Raw genomic sequence first — 16,363 nt, forward strand, 5'->3', positions numbered from 1 at the left:
GCAGGAGATGCCCTGTGGACCCGGCTCGCTAACGTCGGAGCGCTCAGTCGACTTGACTCACTCCAGCCCGCTGCCGTGCCCGCCTTTCCCTGCTGAACGCTCCTCCACTGCCAGATACAGACTCCGTGGCCTTTGCCCAGCTACCCCCACCCACCCACCCCCACAAGCCCCCCCCTCCAACAGCTCTGGCTGCCACCCGGGAGGAGGAGGCTCGGGCACCAGTTCAGACTCTGCATCCTGGAGCATCCAGCGACTTGCCGGCGTTGTGTCGATGCTCTGGATTGGAAAAAGTTTGATTGATCTCACGAGGAGGACTTTTGGATCTGCAGGAGAGGCCCCTCGTCGCTTCCTCGCAGCTTTTTGAGTTCAAGGCGCAGCGCTTGCTCCCGCTTCCCCACTCCAGATCCCATCATGCCTCACTCCTTCCAGCAGAAAAAAGGTGAGACTTCTTTGTTCCGCATCTCAGCACCTGCGCAGCTCAAGGGGAGCAACGCTGGCAAGATGAATGAACGCGGGGCGTAACGAGGAAGAAATCCTGGAATTTATTTAACATAGTTGATTTGGGATTTCTGTATTTCCAGTTCTTGTCATATATCGTCACACTTTTGAGTATATCAAAAACAATATTACATTTCATTTGGCTGACGCTTTTATCCAAAGCAACTTACAATCACACGGAGCAATTCAGGGGTAAGGGTCTTGCTCAAGGGCACATGAACCGGGGGAAAGACGGACCTGCTAACCACTGACCCACAGTCGGCATTATTTATTTATTTATTTATTGTGTTACTTGTTCCATATTCCTGTGTATCACAGGATGAGTGACAGCTGAGCACACAAAGACCAGAGACACCAGCTCGCTGCACGGAAACAAATCATTAGAGTTCCACGCCGGCTTTATGAGGGTCGGCTAATCTCAGACATCAAATCAATGCACCTGCTTGTTCACAACGTTAACGAGGGCGACCGTGCATGCAAAGCGGCGCTCACAGGGGGGGCACGATAAAACAACTGACATCTGATAGGCAAATGCGGGAGCAGCGCATGCAGCAGACAATGTCCTCGCAGGTTTATCTCCAGTATGTAAAAAGCATGTGTTCAACTCGAGCCAAGAAAAGGGATCCGAGTGATGCGAGGGACCTTTTCTTTGATCGAGCCTTCCACAATCCTTCCACAACATGTCATGTTAAGTACCACCAAAAGTCTCCTTCAAAATATAGAATCAGATCATTAGTGCACAATAGTCAGACAGACACAGCACAGTTGAATTAACACGCGATGGTAACTGGAGACGCTGGTGGTCCTGTGCACGCGGAGCACAGACCATGTCAAAGTGCAGCACATATCAAGAGTGTCTGATAACAATGAGCTGTCACTCCACCTGGCATTTCCTGGGTCTTTCTTTTGATGAAAGCGCTGAGGGGAAGCATTGGCTGTTGACTGTGATACATTAGTGGGATTGAACCCTACCCAAAATATATATATATATATATATATATATATATATAAATATGCTCATTTCTTCATTTCAAGTGTGCTCAAATGCAGATTAATGAGGCCCGGTGGTTATGGGAGTTGATTTGTTTTCGAGCAAACATAAAGAGTGGGAGGTTTTCCAGAATTTAGATGGGGAGAAAGCACCGTCTGGCTTTATGAAATAAAAGGCTGTGGGCGCTGACAAGACAAAGGAGAAAATTCAATCACAAATTATACATTTTAAGCAAAGCTAACACAGATTATTCAGAAATTGGAGTAAAATAAAAGAGAGGGAAACCGTTTTTTAAAATAATATTTTCTTTGTTTGCAAAGTACTTGTGCGTTTTATGCATTATGCATATGTTTTATTTAATATTTTATTAACATATTTGAATGATCTCTTCCTGAATCCATGTCAGTACCCATGGTACATTTTGCTAAAGCAGCTGACTTCTGGGGCTTGGTGGGATTGCTTTCATCCTCCTCAATCCCATGTTTCCACGTTGGATTTAAATCCATTTACTGCTGGAGGAAACCCAATAAAAAAAGCTGACATGAAAATACACCTATGTACTAATGGAGGCTGTGAACGCTTGATGATGATGATCTCTACTGAAATGCACTGAGGGCTAGTGCCACATTCCTCTGGTGAAATGAAATTGTGAAAATCTCGAGCAGCGTTTTTTCTTTCTAAACAGTCTCGGCCGCGCTGGACTTGACCTCTGGTGTCGGCAGGTGTTTAAAAAGACGCTCTATGCTCTACCCAGAGTCACGCTGCACATGTCAGGGTGTTTTAGAGCTGCAGGTGGTGGATGTGCTACCAGCTCTGCAGACCAGTATCAGCCATTACCATTGGAGACGCAGACTGCCACTTTGACCCGGGCAGTGGGGAGAACTTGATGGAGTTGAAAACAAAACCAGGCCGGAGAGAGAAGGGGCAACACAGAGAAAGAGAGAGAGAAGGGGCAACACAGAGAAAGAGAGAGAGAGAGAGAGAAGGGGCAACACAGAGAAAGAGAGAGAGAGAAAGGGCAACACAGAGAGAGAGAGAGAGAGAGAAGGGGCAACACAGAGAAAGAGAGAGAGAGAAAGGGCAACACAGAGAGAGAGAGAGAGAGAGAGAGAGAAGGGGCAACACAGAGAAAGAGAGAGAGAGAAAGGGCAACACAGAGAGAGAGAGAGAGAGAGAGAAGGGGCAACACAGAGAAAGAGAGAGAGAGAAAGGGCAACACAGAGAGAGAGAGAGAGAGAGAGAAGGGGCAACACAGAGAAAGAGAGAGAGAGAAAGGGCAACACAGAGAGAGAGAGAGAGAGAGAGAGAAGGGGCAACACAGAGAAAGAGAGAGAGAGAAAGGGCAACACAGAGAGAGAGAGAGAGAGAGAGAAGGGGCAACACAGAGAAAGAGAGAGAGAGAAAGGGCAACACAGAGAGAGAGAGAGAGAGAGAGAGAGAGAGAGAGAGAAGGGGCAACACAGAGAAAGAGAGAGAGAGAAAGGGCAACACAGAGAGAGAGAGAGAGAGAGAGAGAGAGAAGGGGCAACACAGAGAAAGAGAGAGAGAGAAAGGGCAACACAGAGAGAGAGAGAGAGAGAGAAGGGGCAACACAGAGAAAGAGAGAGAGAGAAAGGGCAACACAGAGAGAGAGAGAGAGAGAGAGAGAGAGAGAAGGGGCAACACAGAGAAAGAGAGAGAGAGAAAGGGCAACACAGAGAGAGAGAGAGAGAGAGAGAGAGAAGGGGCAACACAGAGAGAGAGAGAGAGAGAGAAGGGGCAACACAGAGAAAGAGAGAGAGAGAATGGGGAACACAGAGAGAGAGAGAGAGATAGAGAGAGAGAGAGAAGGGGCAACACAGAGAAAGAGAGAGAGAAGGGGCAACACAGAGAGAGAGAGAAGTGAGTGGAAGGACCTTCTCCAACCCCTGATGATGTCTACTTTAAGTCCCAGATCCACATTGTGAGTGACCGTCCAGTGCACCAAACAAAGAAGTGGAACTGGTTCATGCAGTCGCTGTAAACATGTTGACATTGGCAGGTTCCAGCTGCAGTGGAAACACTGTGTTCCCGTATTGCCTAAACGGTGCCAAGGAAGAGTTAATAGGCGTCGTTTTCATATCCTATTCATATGCGTCACGCCCGCATCGATGGCAATCGGAGACTCTTAAAGTTCACAAAGAAAGAAAAAGGTGTGACTGGTGACGAAGCAGGAAGAACACAGAGCGCTGAATCAATCAATCACAATCACCAATCAATCACGGTGGGAAATGAACCTGCTGATTTACATATAGATACCGAGATAGACTCGGTTATTATTACATCTTTTTTGTGTTATGCTCAATTTGGTCCAGTTTGCACTCTTACTCCCACCACTTGAATCTTTTCACCATTCATCCATTCAGCTCATAACAGTTTCTCAATTACTTTTATACTTATATTAATTGTTTGTGCGTTACTTTCAGCTAACTTTTTTTGACTACATTTTAGACAGTTATTTCTTTTGGCGAACTATTTGAAATATTGACACTCTGTTGGCTAACTATTGTTTAAAAGGGGACAGTTCACCCCCAAACTACCAACATATGTTCCTCTTCCCTGTAGTGCTGTTTATCAAGATTGTTTGGTGCGAGTTGCCTGGTTTTGGAGATATGCGCCTTCTCTCCAATATAATGGAACCATATGTGGTGCTCAAAGCGCCAATAAAAATAAAATGAATTTAAAAAACACATTTGAAAATGTCTCTCTTCAGAAATCATGACCCGGTTACTAAAGTTGATCCACCTTGTTGTGAGCCGTTTCATTTAGGAACTATTTTCTTTTAAGTGCCTCTCACTACAGGTAAGTATTTAACCCGTATCCATTAGTTCACTATATTGCACCCCTCTGCTAACCCCTGCCCACATGTGGAAGCAGCAGAAGGCTGGAAGGAGCCAACCCCGCTGAACGTGGCTTTGAAACCCAACGTGGAGCGAGCCCCCTCCTGGAGGGACTCCTGCGTGTGACGAGGAGGAAGACTGGAGGTCTGCGTGCATCGGCACACACGTGCCCGCAGGAAGCAACCCGCCGTCCTCCAGCAGATGGCACACCGGTTCTGGAATGTGTGGAACATTCCACAGAGCTCCTCACAGGCAGCATTCCCGGCCGCCCCCTCAGCCGGCCTCGAGAGTCCCCGACTCTCCACGCTTTGACTTCCACCCGATTGGAATTCCGGCCCACGAGCGCTCCTCTAAGCTCAGCGCGCTCAGCCGGCCGGCTCAAGGTTACCCTGCAGAAAGTTACTCCAAAGTTACTCAGCTGGTTGGGTGTGCGCATTTGATTTCTAACCAAGTAACTTGATACAGCAGAATGGGAGCAGAGCGCGTGTGCACGTGGCCATTGACACTTGTTCTGCTGCTTCACGACACACGCAGAACCTTCGAGTGCTCGATGAGGAGGACACAGCCCAAAGAGAGGCACCGCCCCAAATGTTCACCCGGACTGCTGTCAGGCGGCGTGCCGCTCTGTTATTCACCGCTGCTGGTTGTGTTCCTGCGCGTGCCGAAGGAGACGCTCAGGTGAACCGGGCCAACGTTCAGCCCTCAGGTCTCACGGGGAAACGTCCCCGGTCGTCTACCTCGCGGAGACAGTTGCGTTTTGTACTACACGTTTTCTGAAGCGGGTGCGTTTATAGATACAAATGAGGAAGAAGCTCATTAAATATGCATTCATCTGCATAGATTTCTGCACCTCGGGTGAAGCCATGTTTCATTGTGTGCACATATTAGAGTCAAAGGACATATTTTGGTATCAATGAATCAGAAAGAAATACTGTCAACAGCCATAACAACTTTTGTAAAATTCTGCCATGTTTTTAAGGAATAAGATGTTGTCCTAATCAGACTGTGGATGAAATATGAACAAAGCCCTGAGTAGTAATGAAAGTGTAAAATGTGGTGTATAAAAGAGCTGAAGTGGAGTCTGAGAACTCATTAAGAGAAAACAACCTTTAAAGAGATGTTTAATAATAATAGATATCACCATGAAACTTCCCCAGTTGATTACTCACATTAAGAGCATTAGTTGTATTACATATTTCATGAAAGGTTATGTTTAAATATTGAAATGAGTCTTTATTATCGTGTGAATCTAAAGACGCAAACAGACAAAGCAACGACACCTGAATGTGTATCTGGGTTGTCTTCTGCACCAGAAGGAAGGAAGACGTGTCACGGAAGCAAAATAGCCGAAAGCTCTAATTTGACCAGTGCGTGTAATAAACAAAGAAGCAAAGTTCTTTGTCTGTCGTGCCTCAGCCCTGTCAAGCTGGATGAAAGCCATCCTTCAGACCTGGAGTGCAGGCAGAGGCACGCGGCGGCTTTGTTGCACAACAGGCATGATTTCATGTCAGGGTGAAGTTTCCAGTTTGCCTGTTAATTAAAGAAAAGGAAAAAGAAAAGCAAGAGGCAAGCTTCCACGTAAAGTGTGCTCATCATTACCTGCTCGGAGAAGAAGAAGACATCTTTTGATACCCATCAGTGGATTCTTCACCGTCTATTTGTTATTACACGTCGTGTTCGTTAACTGACGTTATAAATTATGCATGTCATTTGTCTTCTGCACAAATAGACGATGAAGGAAAATGCATAAATACATCCAATAAGACAGAGGAGCACATCTTTTTTAAATAGGCATAACCTTTCCACAGATGTCTTAGCCGTGTGGGCACGGGGAAAGGTGTTGGACAAAGGAGAAGAGAAATGCTTCTAGGATGCACGAAGGGAAAAAAAGAAAAAAGAAAAGTGAAACTTAACAATACAAGAAGAAAATTCTTTTAAAGAAAGGGAACTAAAAAAGACCTCTGTAGCTAACAGCATTATCTGTTTGGTGTTACAGCGCGGTTGCATCATGCCTCAGAACAAAACTCCACACTCACATCTTTGCTGACAATGAACACTGAAGTTGGCAGAAATTTGCTGTGAAACGAGACAAAAGTGTGCAGTTTATGAAGAAGGAGAAAAAAGAGAAAAAAGAAGTGAGGCAACCTCCGGGCCTCGGGGCTTTTGTCAGTGGGCATTTTCTATTCAATGACCCATCGTGCACGGAGTGTAGCACTGATCCGGCTTCAGAGACGTGTTCACCTCCATCATCCTCTTGCTTTGTGCAGCTGGTGCTGGGTCACTGTCACACCCTGCTTTGGCTTGTCCCTGACCCTGACCCGGTCGGTTCAGACGGGCCGATATCGATCCGCTGCCCTGCGCGCTTCCTCCTCTGTCCTCTCCCTAAGTGGGTCATTCATTTTTTTTACGCAAGGAATCGGTTGCGTAAAAGTTTGCCAAGGATTTGTGGTAATTATCTCATCCCTCTGTAGCCGGGCACAGCATGAGGCCTCGGTTAAATCACACATCCTTCTCCCAACTCCTGGATGCTTTATGGCCGTGCATTATGCATAGCCGCGCCGGAGCCGCCTTAAACATCCCCCAAGTGGATTGGAATAAGTTGACGCTGCTCATTGTGTGGAGCTCGGCGCAGTCTGGATGTGGCACGAGCGGCGCGTCTTCATTATTTTGGACTTTTTTTTCTTCTCCTCCTCTCCTCCTCTCTTCCTCCTCTCCTCCTCCCCTCCTCCTCTCCTCCGCTCTCTGGTTTGTAAACACCTGGAGTGTTTTTTTTAGTGGGATGCCGGATCCAGATGGGCGGATGTTGGGGCGATCCGCGGGGGGAAATGTGTGTTACATTACAGTGGCGTCACGTAAAGGGTTAAATAATAAAGTGAAACAAGGGCTGCATTACACCGTTTGGTGTACACGGAGTGACAAAGGTGCCTCACAACTTATAGCACTATTATCATTGTAGACATCTCTCTCAAAAAACGGGTCTGGTGGAAAAGAACGGAGGAACAGCTCCACGTTGATTAAGAGGAACATGTCACACATGTTCAGTTGTAACGTCCATCACAACAACACTATGTCACATGATCAGGAAGGGGATTTAAAGGCCCAATGTGGATGTTTACCAAAGTAAAAACACAAATCCAACCCAGAGGACAAGTCTGATCTTTCCATATGAATATCAACCATTACAATATGTCATAGATGTAGAGCCATTGGAGCATTTAAATCCAACCAGAGTTCCAGTATGTCATTTTGTAACGTTCCAACTACCACAGATAAAGGGAGGGTTCACCATCCCTGTTGTGATGTGCACTAATATGTAAACGTTGTCTTTGTTGTGTGCCACCAGCTCAGCAAATGCTCCTTCTGTGCCAAGGGGTGAACGGGATGAGGAAAGACGGGGAGTCTGTGGTCTGGGATCACCACAAGCACAGTTTCCAAGGTGAGTCACCGCCGACAGTACACAAACTCATGAAATGAATGCAGCCTTTCAGATGCTGTCAAACAGTACTCATCCCCCGTAACCAGGCACCACAACCTGTCTATGGACAGACCAAAAAAGAAAAAGCAGATATGCTCATTTACACGCAGGAAAGAAAGAAAACTAGGGTTCAACTTCTCTTCTGTGACACACAACAACAAAAAGCCTGGCTGGTGAGACTTTTCAAATTAAAACACATCACTAGTAAACTCAAACTTTTTTTATTTTTATTTATTTTCATCCAACTCTGGGAAATGATGCAACAGATGCCTTAAATTAAATGGTGAGCAGGGAGTAAAACAATAAAATGAAAAACACAGCAATGCATTCAATTAATTTTCCAGGAAACTTTCCCTTTGTATTTTAATGAGCAACGTTTTGGTTGTTGTTAAGTGTGCACAGCATCTGACATGGACAATTACTCAGGCACCCTCCCCCTTTCCAATCCAAAGAAAGGTCCGCAGAACAAGAGGCTGACGTCTAAACGGTGCCAACTGGGTTACAAAGGAGCACAGTAGAGTAGCACCGACACGTTACATCTATATAGCTGCAATATCATGGCATGTTTCACATTAATAACCTACACGATGATGACCAGGGCTAGACTGCACATCCTTTGCACATGTCCTGTTTTGAGAGTGGTGCTGCGCTCCCTTCCCTGCAACAGGTTTCCCATAATCATGAAGTTAGTGCAGGACTGCAGCTCGCGCCTACAAATACACCAACACTTAATGTCATCTATGGAGAGAAAAAGAAGTCAAACGCTCGCGTAATAAACAGTTGCATGCGCAGATGAGCGCTCATGCACGGCATTAACCGAAACGCAATCACATCCACACGCGCGCGCGCGCGCTCAGCCGCCTGGCTACAATGATGGACCCATTAGAGTTTTCCTTTTCTAACAAACCCCCGATGGTGATTCGCAGTATTCTCCATCTATGAAGTCAGCATACCTGCAGGATATCTGCCTACAAGAAGCAGAACGGATTCTGGATGAGCAGAACCGTCACGTCGGCCTGTCCGCGTGAGCCTAATTAAGAAGTCGGTCTGTGTGCTGTAGGCAACACGTAGGCCGCGCGTAGTGGTTTCAATGCGAGCGAACGGCAACGAGACGGCACGTTGCTTAAATCACCGAATATAAATTAGTTCTCAGAATTTCGGGGGCTGGGTTTAAGGAACCCGTGACGTCGACGTCCTGTGACTATGGGTTCAACCAAAAGCAAGGGGGGGGTTGCATCGCTCTTAAACAATTCTCCGCATTATTATACAAAATAATTGACATTTGTGTGCTGTATTACGCTGTATTTAAGCAGTGTTTGCCGTGAAACCCGCTGTTTAGAAAATGCATTCAGATGAGAGCTTTGGAAAGGAGTTGTTTTCAGCGCCGGGGGAAAAAAACGTCGCACCCCTGCTACGGCAAAGTGGTACGGTCTCGGGCTCAAATTCCGAGAATTGAGCTCGTCCGATTCTTAGAACTGGGGTTCTTAGAAGTGGTGATGCAAGAAGTTTCTAGGAAAGCGCTACCAGGTGATTTTTTAAATTCCTTTTTGTTGTTATCTACTGTGTGCTGCGGGTGTTTCAGACCGAGCTGTTTGTCCGCGTGTGGCCGGTGGAGTGCGTGTGTCGCCGGGGCTGCGTGGCTGTCTGTGGCAGTTTGAACAGTGCGGAGCCCCAACTCTGAGGCTGCCGCGGTGACAGCCACGCGCGGCTCTCTTGACAGATCGTCTGCCTCGCGCTGCTCCGCGCGCCGCGTCTGAGCCAGCGGCACGGAGCCGCAGCCTCCCTCCGCTCGCCGCAGCGTCTCCGTGCCGCTCTGTTGTGAAGCTGTAATAACGCTCGGTGTGCGGACGTTACGCAGGCGTTACACCGGGGGGACATGAGGACTCGGAGCCGTGCGCATGGCTGCCCGGAGCCCGCGCGCACGGCTCTCGTGCGGAGTCGGAGCAGCTCTTCACGCGCGCTCTGATTTAAATGCTCCTTTGTACGTTGACGCGTCAACGCGGCCGTGTGGCGGCGGCTCGCGCGCTGTCAGGCAAACTTTGCTGGCAGCATGGCCGCCCGGTTCAGGATGTGTGTGCTTTTACTTCAAAAGGCTGCGCCGAGCCAGCCCGTCTGTTACCGTCACATTGTGCCGGAAACATTAGCAGAGATGTGTGTGTGCGTGTGTGTGTGTGTGTGTGTGTGTGTACGTGTGTGTGTGTGTGTGTGTGTGCGTGTGTGTGCGTGTGCGTGTGTGTGTGTGTGCGTGTGCGTGTGTGTGTGCATCGTGGCGTTTCCACGCGTGATAAAGTTGAACGCTGTTTTCTTCTCTTGACAGAGGGTCGCTCAGAGTGGCTTCACGCAAAGTGTCACGTGTGTCGCGGACTCTGAGGTTCGTTAGACCGAGCTCGTGCTCAGGAACGGGTTCCCCCACCAGACCATGTCCCGGTCCATAGCACGACCTGTTATCGAGGTGGGACGAGGACCCGCTGTTTGCGCAGACCGGGATGCGCCGGGTGTCATTTAGTTGGACCCGCAGTCCACTTCACCACTTGATCCCCCACTGAAGTGTTGGACCCGCAGTCCACTTCACCACTTGATCCCCCACTGAAGTGTTGGACCCGCAGTCCACTTCACCACTTGATCCCCCACTGAAGTGTTGGACCCGCAGTCCACTTCACCACTTGATCCCCCACTGAAGTGTTGGACCCGCAGTCCACTTCACCACTTGATCCCCCACTGAAGTGTTGGACCCGCAGTCCACTTCACCACTTGATCCCCCACTGAAGTGTTGGACCCGCAGCTTCTTTACTTGTTTGATCAGTTTATTGGTCTATTGAGGCGGTTCTCTGCTTCTATTGTCGGACGTGTCCAGTTACAGACTTCACTATTGAGATGAAAAAGCGCCATAAATCCGCGTTTTCATAAAGCCAATTCCGCCTTAAAGTGAGTTAAATGACACTCGTCACCCCGCTTAAAAGTAAGTGACCTAGAAACGGGCACGACGTCACCCTGGTGAAGAGCCCGCAGTGCGCGTGCTGCTTCACAACAACACGCGGTCGCAGGTTTGATGGCAAACAAGGAAAGCGTCACTGCAGGCGGCGACCCGCTGCACCGACCCGGCGAGTGACATGCACATCTAGAGCTCGGCCGTTAATTGTGTGGTTACTAATAATAATAATAATAATAATAATAATAATAATAATAATAATAATAATAATAGTTGTCAGTCATAAGTCAGCTGCTTGTTGAAACCGCTTTTCCTCATTTCATCAGCTGGTTCTCCGACCAACTTTCTCCCGTTGGACTGAATCTAGAGAAATAAAGTGGACAGAGCGACTTGATGTATATATATTTATATTTATATATATGTGAAAATAAAACCGCCGAATAACGCATTAAAAAAATTATACACACATCTAAAAGTGTTTGATTTTATTTTACATTTAAAAAAAATCTAAAATAAGCTATTTTTATGTAATTAAAATCAACGGAGTGAGTATAACAAAAATAGCGTTATTACAAGATTATATCATGAATACTTTAGTCTGCTCCGGTTTGTTTTAGAATATGAAACAACGTCCCCTCCGTCTTCATTTGCTGTATTGACTTGTCAACCGGTGGTTTAGAAGGAGAGATTCCAAAAGGTTGAAACGTCTAGACGTGTTTATTTAATAAATGGCGCCGCCTTCTGGAAGGACGCGTCTGCCACATTGAGGCTCAACATTGTGAACATTCCCTGGACTTCAACATCGATACAGAGCGGTGGTTGTGGCGTTGAGCCAGGGCACTCGTTCTTTGTGTGTGTAAAATAATAATACATTTTTATTTTGCAGAACTTGACAAAATGGCTTGCGCAGCAGACAGCTGCATACAGTTCACGCGCCATGCAAGCGATGTCCTGCTCAACCTGAACCGGCTGCGGAGCAGAGACATTCTCACCGACGTCACCATCTTGGTCAACAGGCAGCAGTTTCGTGCACACAAGACCGTTCTCATGGCCTGCAGGTGCGTGTGTTACTCCGTGTTAACGTGAGACAATTTGTCCTCTCGCCGTTTAGAGATGAAGTGACTTATCTTTGTTTTTTTTCCGACTTTTGCGTGGCTTCAGTGGGCTGTTTTACAGCATCTTCACCGACTCCCACAAGTGCAACCTCAACGCCATCAGTCTGGACCCAAAGGTGGACCCAGAGGGCTTCGCCATCGTGCTGGAGTTCATGTACACCTCCCGTCTCACGCTAAAGGAGAGTCTGATCATGGCGATCATGAACACGGCCATCTACCTGCAGATGGACCACGTCGTGGACACCTGCCACAGATTCATCAAAACCAGGTCGGCTGAATAAGCTTCCGTTGCGTCCGTCATATTCACCGTTGTCAGCATCCGTCGTGATATTTTTCACACTCCTCATTCTTTCCACAGCGATCCGTCCGCTAAGCTGCCCAGAGACGAGTTCTTGGTCAGTCCCTTGGTCTTACCTCAGGATGTCCATGCGTACCGGCCCCACGATGTGGTCGACAGTTTGCACAGCCGCGTAGCTCCTTTCAGGGATGGGAGGCCCTACGGCTCAAACATGTTCAACGGGGTCAGCACCCCCAGCAACTACCATCTCTACGGGCAGTTTCCCATGCCAGGATTCCCCTTCCCTCTCTGCAAACTGACCGATGCCAAAAACGCTTTTGCCGACCTCTCTAAGAGTGGCATCCACCACAAGCACTGTTCCCCGCATGACAGCGCCAACATCATCCGGGCGGAATACACCAGGGCAGTTGGTGCCGGCTCCTCCGGCATCATTCACTCCACCACCTACGCTTCGAGGGAGCTCGGGAGGGACGACGAGATGCGGAGGGAGAGCCACGAGGCGGTCGGCCAGTCCATCGCCCTCGGCACAAGGAAGCGAGCGTTTCCCACGCAGACCCTGGAACACCAGAGAGACTCGGTAAAGGATCACGCCCCCCAGGCGGAGGAGGACCTGATCCATCACCACTACCCGCTGGGGATCTCCACCACTGGACGCAAGGGCCTCATGAGCAGCCCGCAGAGCCCCCTCAAATCAGACTGCCAGCCCAACTCCCCGACGGAGTCGAGCAGCAGCAAGAATGCCGGTCTCTCCCAAGCGGCAGCCGGCGGGGGCGTGCAGACTCCGCAAGGCTTGCAGGACCCCAAGTCCCGAAACTGGAAGAAGTACAAGTTCATCGTGCTGAACCAGAGCGCGAAGGAAGAGGAGGCGGGTCTGCGGGACCCCGGGCTTCGTTCCCCTCAGCGCCTCGGCCTGCAGTCCTACCTCCACCCCAGCGACTCAGAGAACCTGGACCCGCAAGCCACCAGCAAGAGCAGCGATCACAGCGAGGACCTGCCCGTGCCCCAGGCTAGTCGTCTCAACAACATCATCAACAGGTGAGCGTTTGGGCTTTTTCCAAGTACATCGCGGCATATTTCTAGATAGATAAATAAATACTTTATTGATCCCCTAAGCAAGCAAACGTCAATTTGAAGGAATCTTTTAGGTAGGAAGAAGGTTTGATTTTTATTTACTCTTTTATTTTCTATAATCCAGGATCATTTTAGGAATTATATTTGGAATTGCATTTGATTATAAATATGAAGTGTGCGTTTCTTCCCTGCCAGTGCACTGGAGGGCTCACTGAGGAACGGAGACGGCCCCCCTCCACACTACCTGAGCCGGCTCAACTGCTCGTCCTGCGGCACGCCGTCCCCGCAGCACTCCGAGGTGTGTCCCAAGACCCCCAGGTCCCGCCTGGCAGAGGAGATGACGGAGCTGCACTCAGAATACTCCGACTCCAGTTGCGGTGAGTTTGGTTGCCGGACGTCAAAAGACAAATGGCTTCCGCTTGGCTCGGGGATGAGGGGTTAACCCCTTTCTCTCTCTCTCTCTCTCTCTCTCCCGGACAGAAAACGGAACGTTCTTCTGCAACGAGTGCGACTCCAAGTTTGCTGAGGACGAGGCGCTGAAGCAGCACATGCTCCAGATGCACAGCGACAAGCCATACAAGTGCGACCGCTGCCAGGCTGCTTTCCGATACAAGGGCAACCTCGCCAGCCACAAGACCGTCCACACGGGTACGTCCAGGATTCTTCTACCGGCCCGTCAAGTCTCTGCTCCTTTTCGCTGCTGGATTCTAACAGGGTGTCCCCCCCCCTTTCTTTTTGTTTCCTCTTCCGCGATGTGCTTGTTCTTTCACAGGGGAGAAGCCGTATCGCTGTAACATCTGTGGCGCTCAGTTTAACAGACCAGCTAACCTCAAGACTCACACACGCATCCACTCAGGAGAGAAGCCATACAAATGTGAGACGTGCGGAGCTCGTTTTGTACAGGTAATAACACCCCTCCATAGAAAAGGCCTCATATTAAAAACATTGCATGGGCCAATGGCACTAATACTCCTCTCTGAACTCTAACTATCGGCGTGTAGTCATCGTGGCTTTTATACAAAGGGAACCAATGTGCCGTCTGAGGCGTCTCGTCAGCGTCTGTGCGTAAAGACAACTCCTTGGCTGATAACGGTTTGCGCCTGTCTTTTTCAGGTGGCTCATCTGCGCGCCCACGTGTTGATCCACACCGGCGAGAAGCCATATCCGTGCGAGATCTGTGGAACGCGCTTCCGTCACCTGCAGACGTTGAAGAGCCACCTGCGCATTCACACGGGAGAGAAGCCCTACCATGTAGGTCGACCGGCCGCATCGCTCCTCATGCAAAAGATTAACGTGAATAAGTACATCAATCACACAGTGGCAACATTTAAATAACGCCGCGCCGCTTTCCCCCTTTTCAGTGCGAGAAATGCAACTTGCACTTCCGCCACAAGAGCCAGCTGCGGCTGCATCTGCGGCAGAAGCACGGCGCCATCACCAACACCAAGATCCAGTACCGCATGTCGACGGCGGACATGCCCACCGACTTGACGAAGGCGTGCTGAGCCACAGGGAGAGGACGGTTTCAATCTTGACCTTGGCATTTTAAAAAGACCCCAACTTGTACAATCATCCAAAATTGTAGTGCCACACTGTGTTCATTAGACGGATAACTGGGCTGCGTACGCCATCTAAACGGGTTTCCACTACATGTGAACGTAGAGCCACTAACGGCGTCTTAGTCACTTTATTGTTTCTATGTAGATATAAATATAAATATATATATATATATATAAATATATATATATATGTGTATGTCGGGAGTGTTTCTAAGCTTTGAAGGTACGTATATAAAGATTTATTTTGTTGAGAAGGACAGAATGTAAACAATCAGTGTTTTTGAAAATACAGTATTTTATATCAGAGAACTTACTTTTCTGAAAGTATGGAACATTTTGATCGACGGGTGGTACATATATTTTGAGATTCCCAGATTTGCGGCCGCACAGTTGTTTTTTTATGTAGATGTATGTACATGTTGCACCTTGTCAAGTTGCCATATTCATGTGAACAGGTGAGGGGAAAAAAAGAAAAGGAAGAAACATTGTAATTGGGTTTTGTCAAACATATCAGATGGTTCTGCATGAGGTACTCTCTTACCGTCGGCGCCGCACATGGAGTGGGCACACGGCATAAATATTGTGACATATTGTGTAATTATATCTGTGGGGTTGCTCTCTGCTGGCGGATCCAATCCAAGTGTTGAGATGCATTTCGAGGCTTTGTTATGACCAAGAAAATATTTTGCTTTGAGTGTATTTGTATAGATGTGACTTTTGTTTGTTTGTTTTCCATAAGTGAATGTTTACAGTTTTGCTCATTGTTCTAGCTCCTACAGTAACTTGTGTACGTGTCCAGGTTTTTTTCTCTCCGTTTGTACATACACTGTGTATTCAATGTGCCTTTCTATGGTGTCTGAATCCTCCCGTTCAGCCCAGCTCTATTTAAAAAAGGTACAACTCTTGGACACCACTTGTCCTAACCCCTTGTGTGTGTGTGTGTGTGTGTATATATATTTTTAAATGCTTGTCACTGACCCTGAAAAGATGCAAAATTCATCATTGTAAATCTTCAGGACTTGTTTTTTGGATTGGGCTTTTTAAAAAAGAAACTGGGGAAAAAAAAGAAAAAAACTGCATTGAAGTTATTGTACAATGTTCTAGATGTATGAATGTAAAATAAAGGTATTTGATTTCTATGTATCAACACCAGACTGAGTTTGTCAACGTGTTTCCAGCCGTCTCTCTGGAGGGCCACATTAGAACCAGACAGAACCGAGCCGTTGAGCTGCAGCGTAGCACAGGTCACTCGAGGCTCTCACTCATCCACTAAATACTGGTGTTTTAAGGCGATGTGATGAAGCACCAACACAGATGGATTCCTGCGGACCTGGACCGAAGCTGAATCCAAGTGAAGACCTGCATCACATCACCTTAAAAAAAGATTAGTGTCACATACTCCGATTCTTAAAAGGGCTGCAAATACCACAGCGACGGGTAGCAGCTACCTCTCACCAAGGAAATGGGGCTTTTTACCGTTTCTGCTCATGCCCTTATGAACTGCACCGACATTCCACTAAAGGCTACCGACGAGCCGCCGTCCACCACACCGTGCATTCAGAAGACAGA

At 48.0% G+C, this 16,363-nt stretch overlaps 1 protein-coding gene across 2 annotated transcripts; it reads left to right on the forward strand.

Moving 5' to 3' along the window:
- Positions 1-211: 211 nt before the first annotated feature.
- bcl6aa (BCL6A transcription repressor a) lies at positions 212-15,948 on the forward strand. 2 transcript variants are annotated; one of them, XM_034530412.1, is made up of 10 exons: positions 212-439; positions 7,691-7,783; positions 11,638-11,809; positions 11,913-12,134; positions 12,225-13,199; positions 13,431-13,612; positions 13,716-13,883; positions 14,008-14,138; positions 14,349-14,486; positions 14,597-14,740. In XM_034530412.1, the coding sequence occupies exons 1-10, from the start codon at positions 412-414 to the stop codon at positions 14,738-14,740; spliced, it is 2,253 nt and encodes a 750-aa protein (XP_034386303.1). In that variant the 5' UTR covers positions 212-411. The 2 variants fall into 2 exon arrangements, with proteins under 2 accessions (XP_034386303.1, XP_034386302.1); XM_034530411.1 differs by lacking the exons at positions 212-439; positions 7,691-7,783 and adding an exon at positions 9,219-9,349 and having other exon boundaries at positions 14,597-15,948.
- Positions 15,949-16,363: the final 415 nt, after the last annotated feature.

This window comes from Cyclopterus lumpus, chromosome 4 (genome assembly GCF_009769545.1).
Source record: "Cyclopterus lumpus isolate fCycLum1 chromosome 4, fCycLum1.pri, whole genome shotgun sequence".
NCBI lineage: Eukaryota > Metazoa > Chordata > Actinopteri > Perciformes > Cyclopteridae > Cyclopterus > Cyclopterus lumpus.